A 23667-nucleotide genomic window follows, 5' to 3' on the forward strand; every position below is an offset into this window, starting at 1 on the left:
TTGCAAAACGGAGGTTTCTTGTGGTGAACTGTAATATAAGCAGTTCCTTAAGATATTGGGTAGCATTTCTATGAATACACTGATGAGTGAGTAAACAGAGTTTGTACTCAATATGGAGGTGAATAGGGAGCCAATGAAGTGACCGAAAGATTGGTGAAATATGTTCATATTTCCGCACCCTCATCAGGATTCTTGTAGCACTATTTTGAATTTGTTGGAGCTTTTGAAGGCTCTTGTTGGGTATCCCGATGAGGAGTGCATTACTATAGTCCAGCCTGGAGGAGACAAAGGCATGAACCAGCTTTTCAGCATCACAAAGGGAGAGGCAGGGACAGAGTTTGGCTATGTTGGTTGACATGGACAGAGGCATTAATCCACCCCCTACTGATCTTCCTAACCTCCTTAACAAGATTAATTTAAAATATGATCGGAGAAAAGTCACTTAGTCAACATGAAAGCTTCAGTCTGTATTTAGACCCCTTTACATTTTCACATTTTTGTTATGTTGCAGCCTCTTTCATTAATCAAGGATCCAATGTGTGTAGTTTCAAATTAAATATTATTGAAGTTGTTCACTTCATTCAATTTCCTGTTTATTTTACTCTTCATTTATTTGTCACATCTCATGTCATTTTCTTAACCACTTTTCCTAGTGTGGGTCAGGGTGGCAGGTTGGCCAAGCAGGCCAGCTCAGACTTCTCTGTCCCTAGATATAGACTCCAGCTCTTTCTGAGGAATTCCCTGGTTTTACTAAGCCAGCTGAGAAATAATTCCTCCAGTGTGTCCTGGGTAAGCCGCAGTTCTAGGGGGAGCCACCTGCAAGGCATCTTTAAAACATGTCCAAACTACCTCAACTGGTTCCTCTCAATCTTTAGGAGCAGCAACTCTGCTCGTTGAGCTATTCATCCTATCACAGAATTTCAACCCAGCCACTCTGCAAAAAATCTCATTTCTGCCACTTGTACTTGCAATCTCATTCTTTTGGTAATTACCCACAGCTCATAACCATAGGTGAGGACAGAGTTGTAGCTCAGTTGGTAAACAGAGAGTTTTACCTTTAGTCTCAACTGTCACTTTGCCACCACAGAACTGCTGCTGCCACTCCAAACTGCATGCTGTTCTCATGTTCTTTTTTTCAGTCATTTGTCAACATAATACTTGCAGCTGCCCAACCACCCCCACCACCTCTGGAGACAGCAATCCATGCTTTTCTGAGTGAGAGAACCATAACCTCAGACTTGGGGATGCTGATTGATATCCCAGCCACTTTATAGTCAGGAGCAAGTCACTCAAGTGATTATCAGATGAGCTAAAGAGGACAAGAGTATGTGCATAAAGTCTGGTCCCACAAACAGGAGTGATGTCAAGACAAAGCTTGATAGAGTCCTCTACTCACAGTGAACAAATTTCAGTTAACACAAAGTATTTGGAGACAGCTCTCACGGCATTTATATAGGGAAGAAATGGCATGCAAGAGTGGCCTTGTTACCCCATATTCCTATAGCACCTCCCACAACACATGCTGAGGGACAGGGTCATATGCTTTTTCCAAATTTGTAAAACACATATATATTGTGTTATCATGCATTCTTGCACCTTCAGGCAACTGTGCCAGGGAGAGGAAAAGGTCTGCTGTTCCACCGCCAGGATGCTTCTCCTGTGTCTTTAAACAAACCATTGGACAGATGCTTCCCTCCTGCATCCTTGCATAAGACTTAACTTGGAAGGCTGAGGAGTGCGATTTTTCTTATGTTGTTCTTGTTGTAACACACAGTCACCTCACCTTTCCTAAATATGGGGACCACAACATCAGTCTGTAATTTTTATCAGGCATACACATTATCCCAACAATGTTCAGCGCTTTTAACATCTACAGTCTGATGTCATTGACCCCATCACCAGGGAGTTGCTCGGAAAGACTACCCACTCAGTGAGCAGCACTTTTAGGCACCTCACCCACTGTCTCTTAGAAGGCTGAATACTCTGCATTGTTTCCTCTCTGTGACTCATAGCAGCATTAAGGCAACCCTCTCGTTCACTGAAAACTCCAGTTGTCACAGCCCTCAGGTGCGAGGATTCACCAGTCACAACTCCAGAGTAGGCGAGAGACTACCCCCAATCTAGTGGTACTTTTCCACCTCCCTCACCAGTTCAGGTTCCTTCAATGCCAAAGAGGTAATGTTCCAAGTTCCCAAAGCCAATCTCCATTACCAGGTTCTAGTTGGTCTATGTCTTTACTGCCTATGCCCAGCACCAAACTGGCATCACCCCCAAACCTCAACCTTTGTCTTGCAGGTAAGTGATGAGCCCACAAGATGACATTTATTTGTTTACATAGTAAATATATGTTGATGTACTTTTATATTATTGTGCTGTATGAATGATTGTATTGTTTTGTAAAATCTTCCATTGATTGATTTCCAGCAATATCACTAAAGTGAATTTTGCATGGAATTATTATGTGGGCAGTTTAATACAGATTCTTTTTTTTATTATTGTTTTTGGTTTTCCTTTTTTTTTTTCTTCTCCACCTCCCCCTACCCCAAGGCTTTTTAATTCCTAGGAGTAGCTTTTGCAATGCTTTAAACTCCCAACTATTTTGTTTTCCTTAAAGTTCCCTGTAAAGGAAGCAGTCCACAAGCACTGAGTGGGGATCAACAGCAAATCTACGAAAAGCATTGATATTTTTTTTTATTTTAAATAATATAATTATTCTTGCATGTGGTGACACTTAATGGAAACGAATAGTTATCATCAAAACAAAAACCCAGAACCATTTTATCATGTAGTTAAAGTGCAGATCCTTGCAGCTTTAAAAATGTTTGTATATAATATATAAAAATGACTTTACTATAAGCTAAGCAGATGTGTGAATGACTGAAGAGGTACTATATCTTCTTTTCTTTTAGGTTCTTATGCATATTTTGCACAGGATATTTCCTAGGGTATAATGATGCTGTTGCTTAATAATTCATTTCTACTGTTATAGCATTTTGTAAGCTTTTTACTGTTATTCTACTCTTATGAAAAAGTCAACTTTACAGGGGATTTTGTTTTCTGAAATTGTTGTTCAAGATTTGGTGATTTCAAAACTATAAAGTTAACAGAGTGGTTTCCCCAACAGAAATATTTCCCCCAGTTGCTTGAAGTTCATTTATCTTTGACTTCTCTCTCTTTCCAGCTTTGAGAGCATGCAGAGACTGTGTGAAAAGTACAACAGGGCGATTGACAGCATTCATCAGCTGGTACGTACAAAATGCGTCTGTACATGTTAACTATCTGTTAAGTGGAAGTCTCTTCACTTGTAAACTTCTTTGACACTGTAAAAATAGACACCTTTATTGATAACTGCCCATATTATTCATCTTCATTTACCAATGTAAAGAAGTGCTCACTCTGCCTAGACTTTGGGATACAGATCACAAGCAGAAATTGGAAGCCATTTTTATTTATTTAGAATGATAGGAATCACGGTTGATGGAAGCAGAGAATTGAAATTAATTTTATACCCTCTATAATATTGGCTCCGTAATTTCTGCATTGATATTTTTTGCTCTGTCAAAAGCAATTTTCATTTGAGAGTAAAGATACTTCCTTGAACCATCACCTTATCGTCACGGAGGGGTTTGCGTGTCCCAGTGATCCTAGGAGCTCTGTTGTCCGGGGCTTTATGCCCCTGGTAGGGCCACCCAAGGCAAACTGGTCCTAGGTGAGGGATGAGACAAAGAACGGTTCAACAAACCTCCAGTGATGAATCAAAATTTTGGACGACATTTTCCCTTGCCCAGACGCGGGTCACCGGGGCCCCCTTCTTGAGCCAGGCCTGCAGGTGGGGCTCGATGGCGAGTGCCTGGTGGCAGGGCCTGCACCCATGGGGCTCAGCCGGGCACAGCCTGAACAGGTAATGTGGGTCCCCCTTCCCATGGGCTCACCACCTGCGGGAGGGGCCAAGGAGGTCAGGTGCAGTGTGAGTTGGGTGGTGGCCAAAGGCGGGTGTGATCCTCGGCTACAGAAACTGGCTCTTAGGACGTGGCATGTCACCTCTCTGAAGGGGAAGGAGCCCGAGCTAGTGCGTGAGGTCGAGAGGTTCTGGCTATTTATAGTCGGACTCGCCTCGACGCACAGCTTGAACTCTGGAACCAATCTCCTTGAGAGGGGCTGGGCTGTCTACTACTCTGGAGTTGCCCCCGGTGAGAGGCGCCGAGCGGATATGGGCATACTTATTGCCCCCCGACTTGGAGTCTGTTCATTGGGGTTTACCCCAGTGAACGAGAGGGTAGCCTCCCTTCGTCTTCAGGTGGGGGGACGGGTCCTAACAGTTGTTTGTGCATATGCGCCAAACAGCAGTTTGGAGTCCCTGGATGGGGTGCTAGAGGGCATACCTTTTGGGGACTCCCTCGAGACTTCAGTGCTCACGTGGGCAATGACAGTGAGACCTGGAAGGGCGTGATTGGGAGGAATGCCCCCCCCCATCTGAACCTGAGCGGTGTTTTGTTATTGGACTTCTGTGCTTGTCACGGATTGTCCATACCGAACACCATGTTCAAGCATAGGGGTGTTCATATGTGCACTTGGCACCAGGACACCTAGGCCTCAGTTCGATGATCGACTTAGTGGTTGTGTCGTCGGACCTGCGGCCACATGTCTTAGACACTCGGGTGAAGAGAGGAGCTTTGGTGGTGAGTAGGTGTCAACACTGTATATGGTAGGGATGGTGCACTGCTGACCTTGACTCAGGACGTTGTGGATTGGTGGGGGGAGTACTTCGAAGACCTCCTCAATCCCACTAACATGCCTTCCAATGAGGCAGCAGAGCCTGGGGACTCGAGGGTGGGCTCCCCCATCTCTGGGACTGAGGTCACCGACGTGGTCAAAAAACTCCTTGGTGGCAGGGCCCTGGGGTTGGATGAGATTCGCCTGGAGTTCCGCAAGGCTCTGGATGTTGTAGGACTGTCATGGTTGACACGTCTCTGCAACATCACATGGACATCGGGGACAGTGCCTCTGGATTGGCAGACTGGGGTGGTGGTCCCCCTCTTAAAGAAAGGGGACCGGAGGGTGTGTTCCAACTACAGAGGGATCACACTCCTCAGCCTCCCTGGAAAAGTCTATTCAGGGGTCCTGGAGAGGAGGGTCCATCGGATAGTCGAACCTCAGATTCAGGAGGAACAGTGTGGTTTTCGTCCTGGTCGTGGAACAGTGGACCAGCTGTACATCCTTAACAGAGTCCTGGAGGGTGCATGGGAGTTTGCCCAACCAGTCTACATGTGTTTTGTGGACTTGGAAACGGCGTTCGACCGTGTCCCTTGGAGAATCTTGTTGGGGGGGTACTCTGAGAGTATGGGGTATTGGACCCCCTGATAAGGGCTGTTCGGTCCCTGTATGATCGGTGTCAGAGCTTGGCCCGCATTGCCCGGCAGTAAATTGAACCCATTTCCAGTGAGAGTTGGACCCCGCCAGGGCTGCCCTTTGTCACCGATTCTGTTCATAACTTTTATGGACAGAATTTCTAGGTGCAGCCAGGGTGTTGAGGGGGTCCAGTTTGGTGGACTCAGGATTGGGTCACTGCTATGTTCTCCTGTTTGCTTCATCAGGCCATGATCTTCAGCTCTCTCTGGATCTGAATGTGAATGTGAAGCGGCTGGGATGGGAAATAGCACCTCCAAATCCGAGACCATGGTCCTCAGCCAAAAAAGGGTGGAATGCCCTCTCAGGGTTGGGAGTGAGATCCTGCCCCAAGTGGAGGAGTTCAAGTATCTCGGGATCTTGTTCAGGAGTGAGGGAAGAATGGAGCGTGAGATCGGCAGGCAGATCGGTGCGGCATCCGCAGTGAAGCGGGCTCTGTATTGGTCTGCTGTGGTGAAAAAGGAGCTGAGCCGCAAGGCAAAGGTCTCAATTTACCGGTCGATCTATGTTCCTACCCTCACCTATGGTCATGAGCTATGGGTAGTGACCGAAAGAATGAGATCGCAAATACAGTACAAGCGGCTGAAATGGGTTTCCTCCGTAGGGTGTCTGGGCTTTCCCTTAAAGATAGGGTGAGAAGTTCAGTCATCCAGGAGGGACTCGGAGTAGAGCCGCTGCTCCTCCGCATCGAGAGGAGTCAGATGATGTGGCTCGGGCATCTGATGAAGATGAGATGAGGTGTTCTGGGCACGTCTAACCGGGAAGAGGCCCCAGGGAAGACCCAGGACATGCTGGAGGAACTGTTTCTCTCAGCTGGCCTGGGAATGCCTTGGGTTTCTCCCGGAAGAACTAGAAGAAGTGGCTGGGGAGAGCTGCTGCCCCCGCGACCCGATCTCAGATAAGCGGAAGAGGATGGATGGGATGGAGTAAAACATACAATACAATTTTTATAGCCCAAAATCACACAAGAAGTGCCGCAATGGGCTTTAACAAGCCCTGCCTTTTTACAGCCAAAACACCTACCCCCCCCACCTTGACTCTCTAAGAAGACAAGGAAAAACTTCCTAAAAAACCCTTGTAGGGAAAACATGGAAGAAACCTTGGGAAAGGCAGTTCAAATAGGAGACCCCTTTCCAGATAGGTTGGGTGTGCAATGTTTGTCAAAAAAAGGGGGTAAATACAAGACAATACACAAAACAGGACACAAGTAAACAATATAATAGTGCAATAGAACTCCGCCAATGCCGACACCTGGTCCCAAGCCCAGGGTGAGAAAGGAGGAGTGTGGTCGGCCTGCCACGCCAATCAGAATCGGGAAACCGAAGAAAATAGGCAAGAAACCGCATGGATATACGACTTAATCACTTACAAATAAATGCTACTGCATCCGGGGCAGCCGATGCGCCAGATTTGGGGACCGGGGTGCTGGTGAGAAGTATGCTACTGGCCAAAGAACTAAATTAATTACGGCAAAATTGGAAATACGAATCGCCACGTGGAATGTGCCAACGGGACATCACGCCGGTCAAAAAGAAATTACTGCCAAGGAATTATCGAAATGCAAAATATCGATCTGTGCGCTATCAGAACTGCGGCTCATGGAATCCGGGACAATGAAGGTCGATCTGCCAACAATCGATGAGGCGATGACACTATTCTATTCCGGTGGTGACAAACGAGAGGCCGATGTTGGCTTTATGGTCAATCGACAGACTGCCGCTGGTGTTATCGCATTCCAACCGATATCTGAGTGCCTGGCGGTTATCACTATCGATGTTACGATCAAGACCCATATTGTATCCATGTACGCCCCAACTGAGACCAGCCTGGACACGAAAAAGGACGAATTCTACGATCAGCTGCAACACACACTGGATACGATACCCCAAACCAAATTAATTATACTCGCGGGCGACTTTAATGCACATACGGGTGCAGATCGAACCAGATGGGAAGAAACAATGGTCAAATTCAGATATGGGGAAATTAACGACAACGGAGAATGCCTTTTATCTTTCGCTGTGTCAAACAACTTCACTGTCGGCAACAGCATCTTTCGTCAACCCTTCAAACATCAACTCACGTGGCGAAATCCATCCGGCAACGATGCTGCGATGTTGGACTACATTTTGGTCAATACTAGATTCAGATCAGCGCTCAAAGACGTACGTGCAATGCGTGGATCAGACCATTATCTTATCCGAGCGAAATTGCGAATGAAATTACAAAGAGCGAAAAAAAAAGGTGTCACCACCAACTAGGAGGTAGTGGGCCTGTCTACGAGACCCAGCAACCGGACGAGAATTCCAAATCGCGTTATCCAACAAATTCGCAGCACTCACAATACTGGGCAATTATCGAGGCAGAAGAAAAACAACTATCGGAGCCCATTGTAGGGTGTGCAATGGAGCTGTGCCCACCCATCCGTTGACGGACGCAGCAATAGATTTCGGACGATTGTCTCGACCTCATCGACCAGCGTAAACGAATGAAACACTTCGATTTCGAGCAGTACCGACAATTAAACAAAGAAGTTCGACAGAAAATGAAATCAGAACGGGACGCGCACTGGAATAACGTTGCGGCTGACATGGAAGAAGCAGCATCGAGACACGAGTACCGGACGCTGTACCAGACAATCCGACGGTAAGGCGGCAAAACTACGAGTACATCAACGAATGACAATATTAAAAAGTCGGATGGAACTTTTGTGAACTCTCCTCATGAGCGCCTGCAGCGGTGGAGAGAATTCTTTCACCAGTTGTACAACCATGATCCGCCACCAGGTCCAGTGCCTGAACCAACGATTATCGAGCAGCCGATGAATCCGTTTCCCGATACCGAACCAACAATCAACGAGGTGAAGACGGCAATAAAATCTCTGAGAAATGGTTAAGCACCGGGAGGAGATCAAGTAACCGCCGAGATGATCAAAGCTGGAGGAGACGTTTTATTACAACAACTCCACGTTCTCGTAACGCATATATGGCATTCGGACAGTGTTCCATCGGCGTGGAAGAAAGCGATCGTTGTGCCTATTTTGAAGAAAGGTGACAGTTGGGAATGCAAGAATTATCGTGGTATTAGCCTCCTCTCGATTGTCAGCAAAGTTTTTATGAAAACCATAAAATCGAGGCTACAGAAACATCGAGAGCAAACGAGTCGGGAAGAACAAGCTGGATTTAGACCACATCGAGGATGCATCGACCAGATATTCGCCTCCATCAGATAACGGAAGAAAGAATTCGATGCGGTAAATGAACTGTCATCGTCTTCATAGATTTCAAATCTGCTTTCGATTGCATCGATTGGACCAGTTTGCGGAGAGCCCTAGAGATCGAACATGTGCCGCTGAAAATCATTCATCTTCTTCAAGCATTATATGACGGCTCAACCAGCAGTGTCCGTATCCGGAATGATATATCTGAGGAGTTCCCGATTCGAACTGGAGTCCGGCAAGGAGACGTTGCCTCGCCGCTTCTTTTCAACATTGTGATCGACGCGATTATGCGAAAAGCATTCGATGGCCGACACGGAGTTCGATACGACGACACAAACTTCTTAACCGATCTGATGTTCGCCAATGACAGTGCTGTTTTCGCCGACACGGATACTGAAGCAACGGACACTTTGTATGACATTTCCCGCATTGCACAGTCATACGGATTGAGAATCAACGTGGATAAGACCAAAGTACTTACAACAGACGGATCGGAAGCCAGAGTTTACATTGATGGAACTTGAATCGAGCAGGTACCACAGTTCAAGTACTTGGGATCACTGGTCACGGAGAAGAAAGCAGCATCGGCGAAGTTCACAGCCGGATCGGCCAGGCAACAGCAGCATTCGCTTCACTCAAGTGGTGCATATGGAAGCGGGCGAATATTACGATCAAAAGCAAAATACGCCTATATAGGACGCTGATCCTTCCAATTCTTTTTTATGGATCGGAAACATGGACATTGCTCAAGCCAGGCCTCAACAAGCTCGATCCCTTCCAAATGCGATGCTTGAGACAGATTCTCCGTGCCTCACTCCACGACCGCCTCCAAAACGAGACAATCAGAGAATGGTGCGATCAACAGGCACCGATCGCGGAGGAAATTCCAAAACGTCGATTTAAGATGACGTCTGTAGGATGGATGTAAATCGACTACCGCACAAACTCCTATGGAGAAAACGCCCTCCTGATTGGAGGATACAACAACAAGCACCGAAGATGACATGGTTGAAACACGTAGAGAACGACCTGAAGTACCAGCGACTGACAACAATCGAAGCAAGAACCGTCGCAACCGATCGAGTACAATGGAAGAGTGTGGTGAATAGAGCACGGAATCCAGCGGAACCAACAGCAGCGTATTGGCTAAGAGGTCGACCCCCTTTACAAGTGCCAGCTATAGAATAAAGAAGAAGAAAGAAGCAATAGACATTACAAGTACATAATACGATTTGATGACTATTACAAAGCTACACGTAGCAGCAGTGTTTCATAGAAAATGTAGCACCTGAAATAGAGAGAGCAAGAAAGAGAGACTGCTTACCTGATGTCACAAGGAAGTGCTTCACTTGCAGTGTTTTTAGAAGATGTCTCTGCATGGTGAATGTGAGGAGTTCTCCTGTTTGCCCATGCTGTAAGGAGACTACATTTGAACCATGTTTCAGGTTTGTGGCTGACCACTAGCAGTTCACCACAGTGCACATCTGTGAACTGAGATGATTTGTGGTGTGAGACCATAGCAGTATATTTGGCGACAAGGGTGGGATTTGCACTGTGGATTGGTGCAGTCAATGTTGCACAGAAAAGGTAGGGGCTGGGAGAAAGTGAGAGAGCCCAGCTGACATCACCAGGAAGCACTCCTCTTGCAGTGTTTAGAAGCAGTCTGTCTGTGGTATGAGTCCACAGCAGTACATTACACAATTTCACTCTCTTTCATTTGTTTATTGATCAAAATTATCCAGCATTAAATATCTTTGTTGGAAGAAGTATGTGAACCTATGGTTTCAGTAACTGGTGTGATCCCTTTGGCAGCAGTGACTTTAACCAAATATTTATTGTTGATCAGTCCTGCATATCGGCTTTGTGTTATTTTAGCTCATTCCTCTTTACAGACCACTGAAGGCCTACCTTTTTTGAGTGTTGTCTTTTTAGACACACTCTTATAGATTTTGCTTATTCAATCTGTACTTTGTAGTTTCATTAATGAGAGCAAGCCATTCTGGTCCTATGGGAACAGAATAGGTTCAAACCATAGTAATGCTACCACTTTGTTTCTCAGTTTGGATGAGATTCTTATGTTACAATGTAGTGTTTCATTTTTGTCAAGTGAGTTTCTTATTTAAGCCACAAATCTCTATTCCTCTTTCTTCCATAGAACATTCTTCTGGTAGTTGTTTGGCTCATTTATGTGGTGTTTAGCAATCTTTAAATGGGCATCAGTGGTGTTCTTGGAGGGTTTCAGCTCCTCCATGACATCCTCCCATGCACATTATTCTTGTTCAGGGATTGCCAGATGGCCGACCCATGAACACTGACATTATCCAGTATAACAGAGGCGTGCAGATCTTTGGATGTTACCCTGGAGTTTTTTGTGATCTCCATTTGATATTATTTGCCTTGCTCATGGATTGGTTATTCTTGGGTGACCACTTTTGTGGAAAGTAAAAATTGTGTTGAATTGTTCTCCATTTTATATTGTTTGGGTAACAAACAATATCAAGTAATAATAATTTAAATATGAATCTTTTGTAGTTTGAAGAAAAAAAAAATCCTCCTAAACAGCTGCCACTGAAAACACCAATAATCTCCACAGTGTGGAGATGATTAGTAGCTTAGAACATCTCCTACAGAATACTTCAACCACAGGATTGTAATGGCAAGGCTTCAAGATTCAAATTTCACTTGAGCACCAAAAAATATACTGTAAATACCAGACTAGAATTTTCTGAAATTAAATGTATTATTATTATTAATAATAATACATAATAATATTATTATTATTATGGAGGTGAGCTAATAGAGAATTGTTCTGGACAATCAAGAAAAAGAAGAACCTCAAGGTGTGAAACGCCAATGCATTAGAAGAGCTCACCCTAGACCTTTTGTAGTGCTGAACAAGGGTAGGGGTGATACCACCAAAAAAAAAAAATTAGGCCGTGTAGCTTAAATTTGAGTTAATATCTGTTTTTCGTTTTGTAGAAATTTGTTCTATTGAAGGATTAAACATGCTTAGAAAATCATGTGGTATATAGTACATACTGCCATGGCTATTTACTTTACTACTCCTAAGTGAAGTGCACATTGTTTTCACAGATCAGAAGTGTTTTACATTTAGTTGAACAATATGTTATTTGTCTGCCATTTCGTCAGTGGTGTTGGCTCATAATATATGTTGGTAGGTCAGTGCCAATGGGGCTCACTGTAGCTTCATCATACACCTCTGTGGAGCTAATGCGGTTGGTAGATCTATTGTCCTTCATCATACACCTCTGTGGAGCTAATGCGGTTGGTAGATCTATTGTCCTGGGAAAGCTCAGCTGTGGCAAGTCAATAGATGTTAAAATATGGTCTGGAGATCTTGTGCTAGCAGGATTCACTGGTAAACATTAACAGCGCCTAGCAGATTGCATAGGTTATGTCATTTTACAAAACAAAAATTACAGAAAAAGGCTCATCTTTGCTTGGAAGACAAAAATTAAAGATACAATAATGAATCTCTTATGAGTATGCTGTTTTTCTTTGGACCGGAAACACTTGATGAACATTGGCTTGAAACTTTTTGTGTGTTTTTTCTCCTGCAAATATTAAAAAGGAAATGTGTGCCAGTCTGTGTTAGGGCCACTGTTGCTGCTACACTGGATTGTTTGCCAGTACACACATAACATAACTGAAATGGAAATGCCGTCAACAATGAACATCTATGACCACAAATTGTCAGTTTGTACTATGCTTTTATTTTTGAATTTAAGTTTATCAAAATATTGAAAATTGACCTTTTAATTTATTATAGCATTCTCCCACAAACATTTACAAATGACACTTTCGGGGAGCTTGAATCTTATCCCTCTGAAATACCCCTTCCCCCATATTTCACATCATAATAAACCTTCACCAGAAAGAATGAGATTCAGGCGTAAAAGTCAAATCACTTTCTTTGTGAATCATGGTTGAAGCTTTCCAATGGCGTGGGTATGAATGGGCCCTACTGAAACTGTCTCACTCGTTTTTATTAATGATGTAACTAAACAGTGAAAAACACAATTGTTTTAGAAGTGGAGAGAAATAACTTTACTGCCTATGCACAGGAAAATTCCTCCACTTATATTGACTGTTTGTTCATCATGCAGGAATTTGAACTGTCAACACAATAAGGAGTTCAAAGCAAAGTAAGAAACATGTTTGATTGGCCTGGTCAGTATTCTTATTTAAGTCCATATGTCCATACATTTAACATGTCTAAAAGAAGGCTGATGTTAGAGCCTCTCTCCCAACTACAAAATAGACAAAAACGCCAACCAAAAATGATTGTGGAGAGTGCTTGGTTAAGTAGCTCAATACAACAACAAAAAGAGTTTGATGATGTTGAATGCAGGCTGAATCTAGGATTTTCATCCAAATATCACATTTTAAACTATTTTACTTTCCCGTCAAGTTGTTTTGTTTTAATAGTTATGTACACCTGGAATGCAAAATGTGTTTGTTTTTATTTTTTTAAATCTTTAATCAGCTATTTGTAGGCAGGCAGTGTGGCATAGTTGTTAAGGTGTCAACCTTCAAACCCTAAAGATGTGGTTTCAGATCCTGCTACTGACATTGTGTGACCATGAGCAAGTCACTTTACCTTCCTTTGCTCTTATGGGAAAAACAAAAGAAGTGTAGCCAATTGTATCTCAAATGTTGTAAGTCACCTTAGATAAAGGCATCTGCCAAATTAGTAAATGTAAATGTTTGAAGTACTAGGGTGTTGTACCGTGTTAGCCATTATGAATGTAGTGAGAAGTCAAAGAAAATTACACCTTTTATTGGCTAACTGAACAGATTGCAATATGTAAGCTTTCGAGGCACCTAGAGCCCCTTCTTCAGGATTGCATCTTGCCTGGAAAAAGGGCCTGGGGTGCCAATAAAAGGTGTAATTTTGCTTGACTTGTCACTAAATGTAAATATTAAATTTGCAGAAACGCAAGTTCTCCATTACTTGTATATAGATAAAAAATTTCTGATCTTGACTTCATTGTTTCAGCTATATTCAGGCAACCGTGATAGAATGGCCAGGCACAGCTTCAAACTCATCATTTAATTTGCTGGTGACACAAATGTGGTAAAAATAATCACCTTCTGACACAGTGTTGCCAGGACAACAATCTGTTTGCCTAATATCTGCAAAACCCCAGAGCTGGTCATAGCACATCCCTGTCTGCCACAGCTCAGTGATAATATTAATGGACAAACGTTTTAAAATCCTTTTATGTTAATGTGTTTCAAATTGCTTTGTTTTGCTGTTTCTTTAAACAAATCTTAGTTTTTCTATGCATACATTATGTAATTTGTAAAGTTTGTAATTAAATTTTACCTGTAAACTTGTTACAGTGTCTCAAGCCTATGCTTACTGAAGGATGCTATACAAAAACAAATGAAATTGGATTTAATTGATTTGAGTCTCCATTGGTCAGGATGCTGTGGAGATTGTCTGCAGTTTTAGGTTTCCTGGCAATCACCATAACCGATGACGTTGTATGGGCACAACACATCCAAACTATTGCCATAATGGTTCACCAAAGTACTTAATACTCTTGATATTTTAGAAGTGAGTGTGTGTCTGTATTTGTGCTCATAGTCTTCCATAAGCACACACTGCAAAGCAGAATATGGCTTCATTAGTAGCTTAACATACTGGTATAGTACCAACTCAGCACAGGATTAGTAGAGTAATACAGAATATTGTTAAACTGGCTCAGAATATTATTGTCACACAGCTCCCTTCTTTCCATGGCGCACATAAGACACAATGCCTTGGAAAGGCATAAAGGGTTATTTAAGACCAGCCATCCTGCACGGTCACTTTTTTCTCTTTACTTTTTTGACTAACAGTACAAGATCACTGGCACTTATAGTAGATTTTACACTATTTTTGTAAGACTGCTCATTAGCCACGTATTAATCACACTTACAGTTGTATTTGTATGACTTGGCTGCAACATTTTACTATATTTTTTAAAAATATTATCTGAATGTACATGCAGTACTACTGAGTTTATATCTATCCCTAGTCTGTAGGTGACATGCAGACACGAATCTCAATGTTCCTTGTATATAAAACAATGAAACTGAAGTTGAATCAGTAAAAAAGAAAGTTAAGCTATAGATTGGCCTGCTGCCTTGACTGAGACAACTTTCTGTGCCTATTCTTTCTCCATGTGTAAGTTAAAGTTGTCTGAGACTGAAGAGTCTTCCCACGCCTTTGGGTGCTACTTGTGTGACAGTAAAGATTCTAGTGTAATGACCCTATGTAATCTTTAAAAAATTTTTTTTCCCTTGCCCACCATGCTCATAGTGGAAAGGAACAACGCAGCCCATGAAACTCAACACGCAACCTTCCAATGGGTTACTCCGTCATATCCTGCAGCAAGTTTATAACCATTCAGTCACCGACCCTGAGAAACTTAACAACTATGAACCTTTCTCCCCGGAAGTATATGGCGAGACGTCCTTTAACCTAGTGGCACAGATCATTGATGAGATTGAGATGATGGAAGATGACACCTTTGTGGATCTTGGCAGTGGTGAGTGGACTAAGAGAGTAAATGGTTCTAGTCTTTCCTTTTATTTAGATGTGGTAACACTTTCTGATCATTACCTAATTTGGTCCACTTGATTTGCAGTACATAGCTATAATTTCTTTCTTAATTAATGGAACCAGTAAAGGTCTACAGTACTTTTTTCAGATGTAACTTATGCATGGTGGCATTTTTTAATAACATATAATTGATGTTACTTCCTCATGGTGTTTGTCACATAAGATTAAACTTATGAATCTGAGGATGAGATAATTGTTGGCAGTATTCTAATAAACATAGTGGAAAAATACAAAGAAGACAAAATGTGCAGATAAAAATAAACCCTGGAAGGAGTGCACCTTAAAATAACTCAAATTTTAAGTAAACAGAGGGAAAAAAATAATTCTATTGTTCCTTTCAGCCTGAGCAAGCAGTTCTTGGACCCATATCTGTTTATTCAGGTGGTTTTTCCACTTCACTGTCATATCACTAATGCAAAAAACTGCTTTTACCACCATATATTTATAATCTCCATCCATCTTTCCTAACCTGCTTATCCAGGTCAGAGCAGGATTACAGGGCAGCCTGAGCCTATCCTAGGGTACAAGGCAGGAACAACACCTGGACAAAGCTCCAATATATATTTTAGATTTGATTTTTCATGGATAAATTGGCAGTTTTTGTCCACCAGTCAACACTCAATAACCCATAATTACAAAGTGAAAATATGTTTTCAGAAAGGTTTACAAATTTATTAAAAATAAAAAAATTAAAATCTCTCATATATAAGTATTGAGACCTTTTGTGACACTTAAAATTGTGATCAAGTGCATCCATTTTGCTGTAGTTATCTTTATGATGTGTCTAGAAGTTGATTGGAATCAAGGTCATTGGACTTATACACACCTATGTAAATAGGGTCCTACAGTTCACACTGCATATTAGGACAGAACCAAACCAAGAAGTCCAGGTCCATTCATTGAACATAAAGTACCCAGTTCCTCTGTCATTTCATTATTCCTTTCATGAAAATCAGCAGCTGTGCAGTGTCACAAACATCACATCTCTCATCTAAGGCCAAGGAGAAGATGTTGGCATATTCCAGCATGCTCTTCAGTTTTAGTTCCCGATTCCCCACAATTTCACCCATCTGTTTCATAACCATTTGTTGTGAGATGGACAGATTTTCAAACACATCCTTCCTCTCTGGGTAGAGGAATGTGGCAGACCCCAATAAGCACTCTTTAGCAAATTCCAATTTTAGAAAAAGGTTTGCTTCTTTTGCCAGTTTTATCAGCTAATATATAGTTGGTTTTAAACTGTTACTTCTTTTGATGTATGAAGCTTTGTAAGAGGTCTTCACTGATTTTGCAGTTTAGCTAAGAACTCCTCTGTAGTCATTACCTTCTCTTCAGATATGTTTCTGTGTTTTTTTTTTTTGGCATGTTTGGTCTTGAAAGGAAGACTCAAGTGTTTGAATACAGACTGCTTTACTGGTAACCGCTGTGAATAAATACATGGGTGTCCAGGATTTATGGAATGATTGTGGGTTTTACACATCGTTTCTTTTTTTTACTGCTCATTTTGATTTGAGTCTGCACAGTCACATCTTTCTGTGATAGAGACTGACATATCCAGACAGGTCCTTGTCATCAACGTCGTTATACATAAATGGCAAAAGGGCACACACTTTACAAAATTTCACTCAATTTTCTAATTTAGTGTGTGGTTTGTTTTACCTCCCATGGCCCAGAAAGAGCCAGATCATGGGCTGCGCAATACCCAGATCTGCTGTAGTGTATATGAAAAAGCAGGCAGTACTAGCTTCCTTTTCCAAGGAAATTACAAACAGTCAATATGAATACCTGCTTGCAAATCAGGATGCTGTAAAATTTTGACATCGTTGTTGTCAAATGGGGCCTTCCTACTCCTTACTGGGAGTAAGAATAGGAAACTTCATAAACACTTCTCATATCCTACTCTGGAGTAGTGCAAATTCTTATCAGAGTCAGACTTTTAGTACAATTACCAGGATTAATTCTGAGATGCTTGATAAATGCAAGCACTAATGATAGAGAGAGGGGAGCAAAATTGTACTATAGCACAGGAGATAGATAGATGGATATATATATATATATATATATATATAAATATATATATATATATATATATATATATATATATATATATATATATATATATAATATAGTATAACACATTTCTTTTAATAAAATTTGGGCTACATCCCTTTTTATTTCCATAAAGTAAAATTGAAGATGGTTATTGGTAAGCCTCAGTTTACTTCACTTGGATTGACCCATACGTGGTATTATAGAAGAAAGGTGTTGTTTTGATGTACTTTAAATAAATAAAATTATAAAGAAAAAAAACAAAAAAGCTTGTTTTTTTTTATAACCACACACTTATACAGTAGAAGAGATTATATTTTTTTCGATTGTGCAGTGATTTCAGAGTATATAGAATATTTTTTTTTCATTTTCCATATGTCACTATTGTGGAATTGTGGAAGAAACAATATAATGTTATGTTCTCACAGAAATGCTGTAAAATGTAAGAGTATACCGTAATACACTTTATTTTACTCTTGTCTAGCTTCACATTTTCCTTACATGTTCCACAAAGGCTTAAACAGTGCTTCATTTTTTACAGTGTAATTTGCAGTTTAAAGTGTATTCATTTTTGTGTCACTGGAAATCAGGATGATGATGTTGTTAAGTGTAACTTCCTTTTTTTCCTCTCTTCAAGTTTTTTAATTAATTACTTGAAAAAGGAAACCAGCAAGTAATTGATTTTTGGGCTATGTAAGAACAAAACAAACACCCCCACCCACTTAATTTTAAATTCTATTATTTGCCAGAATGGTACAGCAGAAGCTTTTATCTTCTTTTAGTCCAATACAGCTTAAAATGTTTTTCCCAGTTATAGGATATATACTGTAAGTAAATATAAAGCACATTAGTTGAATAATTTGTACATGTTTTTGATGGAAATGCACGCATTGTTAACTTTCCTGTTTACTTGTCATTCTTTGTTGCTGTTGATCCTCCTCCAACTGCTACTGTGCATCTTCTTTTTTTTTTTGTGATAATTTTTTATTGACCATTTATCAAACTTAAACCATTAATGGAGCAGTATGATAAGGATGTAACAGCCCGCTATTTTCACAAGGCCCCCCCCAACCCCTCTTTTTCTTCCTTCCTTCCTTCCTTCTTTACTCACGAATAACCAAAATTGGTAGCGCTGGCCTCGGCACTACATCTTAAAGAGAGAACATGATAAGGCATTAGAAGTCCAGGTTGAGTAAAGGGGGCAGAAATGCAACATGGTAGTACACAAGACATCCAGGATTTGAAGCACTAAAGAGACTAGTTCCATCCTCAGTGGATTCAATGGATGCTCTGTTGAGCTGAGACATAGACTGATCTGTATGTATCAGGTGGTAAAAACGTGACCATTTATCATCAACGAATAGCTCAGTGGGTTTTCAGAGTAAAACATGAAGTAGTTTGATTGCAAGACTGTCTAGTCTTTAAAAGCTTCTGCTGGTTTGAGACAATACGGGGAAGATGGATCAAAAAGGATGTCACTGGAATAATGACAGAACATCAACAAAGAGAAAGACTACAAAGTCCTAATGAAGGAATAAAAATAACGCTGGGATGCAACCAGAACATGTTGGAGGAAAATGCTAGAGGCACCCAGGCAATATCTTTATATATAATATGCTAGCATGGATGTTCGTTTGTCTGTCCAGGATTTTAAATCACCTGTAGCTCGCAAACCGTTTGACCTATTGACCTGGTATTTGGTACACATATACTACGTGACATCTGCTAACCACTTTCAAGGTGATTATTGACCTCCAAGGTTATTCCTCCTTTTATTTTTATTTTATTGTAGAATCAACTCTCGGCAGTGGCCAGCAGGGCGGCAATGTGGTGGATGCGTATGGGCGCCGTTCTCATCCCTACCACGTTTGTCGTCATGTCCCCTACCTCCTCATATCTTAAATCATTCTTGAGACAGATTGAAGACTTAAGTGGCAGTTTAAGTGAAACATTAAGGAAAACGTACTAAGTAATTGCAACACAAACACTGACTTAATCAATTTTAACGCGAAAAAATGGCGACAAAAGAAGAGAAGAAGAGGGCCACTAGGGTGGAGAAAAGAAGGGCTGCTCAGGAAGCAGCAAGCGCAAAAACCTCTGAGCAAACAAATTCTAAGCATACAGAGAAAGTGTATGAAAACTATGAATGCTCAAGTCAAGTGTATTCACTACACATTATTGTGTCGTGTGCTATTACTGGTAAACTAAATAATGCTTATGATTTTGCACCTAACAAATTTACACTTAAAAGGAGTAGAACAAAGCTCATGAAGGAATTCTAATTGGTGATAATGTTTGACATTACTGAAAACTGTACCTCAGGCACGAGATGCGAGAGGTCACTGAGCCAAAGTAAAGTTAAAGGAAGAGGTGTATGTGCTGACTTGCACAGCATTTAGAATAGAGATGGGCCTCTCAGTGGTTGAGTAAGAATGAGAAAAGGAGCCAAGAGGATAGGTAGGCAGAGCAGAAGAAAAAAGTGATCCCATATGTTCCTAGCAATGACAGAGTAATGTAAGATTGGAGGATCTGTAGCTTCAGGATTAAACAAGTTTGCTTATCACTATGTTCTGCCAAAGAGAATAGACACAAGGTTGTCCATCAATATTATTAAGGCACTATAATTAAAAATATAGGTACAAGTGTACCACTTATATATATATATATATATATATATATATATATATATATATATATATATATATATATATATATATATATATATATATAAAAATCATCCATCCTCTTCCGCTTATCTGAGATCAGGTCGCGGGGGCAGCAGCTTGAGCAGAGATACCCAGACTTCCCTATCCCCAGCCACTTCTTCTAGCTCTTCCAGGGGAATCCCGAGGCGTTCCCAGGCCAGCCAAGAGACCTAGTCCCTCCAGTGTGTTCTGGGTCTTCCCAGAGGCCTCCTCCTGGTTAGACGTGCCCGGAACACCTCACCAGGGAGGCGTCCAGGAGGCATCCTGATCAGATGCCCGAGCCACCTCATCTGGCTCCTCTCGACGCGGAGGAGCAGTGGCTCTACTCTGAGCCCCTCCCGGATGACTGAGCTTCTAACCTTATCTTTAAGGGAAAGCCCAGACACCCTGCGGAGGAAACTCATTTCGGCTGCTTGTATTTGCGATCTCATTCTTTCGGTCACTACCCATAGCTCATGACCATAGGTGAGGGTAGGAACGTAGGTCGACTGGTAAATTGAGAGCTTTGCCTTACGGCTCAGCTCCTTTTTCACCACGACAGATCGATGCAGAGCCTGCATCACTGCGGATGCCGCACCGGTCTGCCTGTCGATCTCACATTTCATTCTTCCCTCACTCGTGAACAAGACCCCGAGATACTTGAACTCCAGGGCACTCCACCCTTTTCCGGCTGAGGACCATGGTCTCGGATTTGGAGGTGCTGATTCCCATCCTAGCCACTTCACACTCGGCTGCAAACCGATCCAGAGAGAGTTGAAGATCACGGCGTGATGAAGCAAACAGGACAACATCATCTGCAAAAAGCAGTGACTCAGTCCTAAGTCCACCAAACTGGACCCCCTCAACACCCTGGCTGCGCCTTGAAATTCTGTCGATAAAAGTCAGAATCGGTGAAAAATGGCAGCCCTGGCGGAGTCCAACTGTCGCTGGAAATGGGTTTGACTTACTGCCGGGCAATGCGGACCAAGCTTGACACCGATCATACAGGAACCGAACAGCCCTTATCAGGGGGTCCGATACCCCATACTCTTGGAGTACCCCCCACACAGGAATCACCAAGGGACATGGTTGAACGCCTTTTCCAAGTCCACAAAACGCATGTAGACCAGTTGGACAAACTCCCATGCACCCTCCAGGACCCTGTTCAGGGTGTAGAGCTGGTCCACTGTTCCGCGACCAGCCACACTGTTCCTCCTGAATCCGAGGTTCGACTATCTGATGGACCCTACTCTCCAGGACCCCTGAATAGACTTTTCCAGGGAGGCTGAGGAGTGTGAACTCTCTGTAGTTGGAACACAACCATCCGGTCCCCCTTCTTAAATAGGGGGACCACCACCTCGGTCTACCAATCCAGAGGCACTGTCCCTGATGTCCATGTGATGTTGCAGAGGCGTGTCAACCAAGACAGGCCTATGAACTCCGGGCATATCTCATCCACCATTGGGGCCCTGCCACCAAGGAGTCTTTTGACCACCTTGGTGACCTCAGTCCCAGAGAGGGGGGAGCCCACCTCCACGTCCCCAGGCTCTGCTGCCTCAATGGAAGGCATGTTAGTGGGATTGTGGAGGTCTTCGAAGTACTCCCCCAACCATCCCCCACAACGTCCTGAGTCGAGGTCAGCAGCGCACCATCCCCACCATATACAGTGTTGACACTGCACTGCTTCCCCCTCCTGAGACGCCGGATGGTGGACCAGAATCTCCTCTAAGCCGTCCGAAAATCATTCTCCATGGCCCTCCCCAAACTCCTCCCATGCCCGAGTTTTTGCTTCAGAAACCACCGAAGCCGCATTCTGCTTGGCCTGCTGGTACCTATCAGCTGCCGTCAGAGTCCCACAGGACTCATTTGCTTGACGGCATCCCTTACTGCCGGTGTCCACCAACAGGTTCAGGGATTGCCGCCACTACAGGCACCGACCACTTTACGGCCACAGCTCCGGTCAGCCGCCTGAACAATAGAGGCTCCCTCGGGATGTGGTCAAAGTTCTGCCAGAGGTGGGAGTTGAAGCTACAGTACTTCTGACAGGGGACTCTGCCAGACGTTCCCAGCAGACCCTCACAACACGTTTGGGCCTACCAGGCCTGACTGGCATCCTTCCCCACCATCAAAATCTACTCACCACCAGGCGGTGATCAGTTGACAGCTCCGCCCCTCTCTTCACCCGAGTGTCCAAGACATGTGGCCGCAGGTCCGACGACACGACCACAAAGTCGATCATCGAACTGAGGCCTAGGGTGTCCTGGTGCCAAATGCACTTATGAACACCCCTATGCTCGAACATGGTGTTCATTATGGACAATCCATGACGAGCACAGATGCCCAATAACAAAACACCGCTCGGGTTCAGATCTGGGGGGCCATTCCTCCCAATCACGCCCTTCCAGGTCTCACTGTCATTTCCCACGTGAGGATTGAAGTCTCCCAGTAGAATGAGGGAGTCCCCAGAAGGTTTTCCCTCTAGCACACATGCAAACAACAGTTAGGACCCGTCCCCCCCACCTGAAGGCGGAGGGAGGCTACCCTCTCGTCCACCGGGGTAGACTCCAATGAACAGGTTCCAAGTCAGGGGGCAATAAGTATGCCCCCACCCACTCGTTGCCTCTCACCGGGGGCAGGGAGTCCAGCTCCTCTAAAGGAGATTGGTTCCAGAGTCCAAGCTGTGAGTCGAGGTAAGCCCAACTATATCTAGCCGGAACCTCTCGACCTTGTGCACTAGCTCAGGCTCCTTCCCCTTCAGAGAGGTGACATGCCACGTCCCAAGAGCCAGCTTCTGTAGCCGAGGATCGGATCGCCTAGGTCCCCGCCTTCGGCCACCACCCAACTCACACTGCACCCGACCTCCTTGGCCCCTCCCATAGGTGGTGAGCCCATGGCAAGGGGGACCCACGTTGCCTGTTCAGGTTGAGCCCGGCCGAGCCCCATGGGTACAGACCCGGCCACCAGGCGCTCGCCATCGAGCCCCACCTCCAGGCCTGGCTTCAGAGGGGAGCTCCGGTGACCTGCGTCTGGGCAAGGTAAAACGCCATCCAAAGTTTTCATTCATCATTGGAAGGTTTGCTGAACCGCAGTCCAGTTTGGCTTGGGTGGCCCTACCAGGGGCATAAAGCCCTGGACAACAGAGCTTCTAGGATCATTGGGATACGCAAACCCCTCCACCACGATAAGGTGGCGATTTGAGGAGGGGACCACTTTATAGGAGAACCAATATGTCTTATTACATGATTATGGGATTGAACACAACCAAGGGACAGCCGGTAGGATTTAGGTTTCAGTAGCTTCAAAATGAATACCTACTAGGGTATTAGGACAGGGAAAGATCAATTTATTATGTAACCACAGTGGAGGCAGGAAGGGAGAGAATAGACCAAATCAGACAGGAGTGGAAATTGCAAAACTAATGACCAAATTCCAAATATAGTGGGTGCATCCCCATATCCAATCCTCTAAAAATTGGTGCAGTTTGTTTAAATGATCTCATTTACATTTCCTTAAAAATATGGAGATAAGTGTTCTGACTGGGTGGTTTGCATGTTCTGTCCTTGTCTTTGCAGGTTTTCCTGCTACATCTCCAAAGATGTAAGTGTTAATCTATTTAGAAGTTCCAAATTGAGTTGGTGTGACTATAAATGGGCCCAGTGATAGACTGGTACACA

The 23667-nt window shown here is 43.3% G+C and overlaps 1 protein-coding gene across 4 annotated transcripts in view; it reads left to right on the top strand.

Annotated features, from left to right (window-relative positions):
* The window catches only part of dot1l (DOT1-like histone H3K79 methyltransferase), a 137366-nt gene that overhangs the window by 51693 nt on the left and 62006 nt on the right, over positions 1-23667 (top strand). For all 4 annotated transcript variants that reach the window (XM_039766896.1, XM_039766897.1, XM_039766899.1 and 1 more), the window contains 2 exons: positions 3182-3245; positions 14958-15186. In XM_039766896.1, the coding sequence (XP_039622830.1) occupies positions 3182-3245; positions 14958-15186 (293 nt within the window). The remainder of the gene's footprint in view (positions 1-3181; positions 3246-14957; positions 15187-23667) is intronic.

Source organism: Polypterus senegalus, chromosome 10 (assembly GCF_016835505.1).
Source record: "Polypterus senegalus isolate Bchr_013 chromosome 10, ASM1683550v1, whole genome shotgun sequence".
Lineage (NCBI taxonomy): Eukaryota > Metazoa > Chordata > Cladistia > Polypteriformes > Polypteridae > Polypterus > Polypterus senegalus.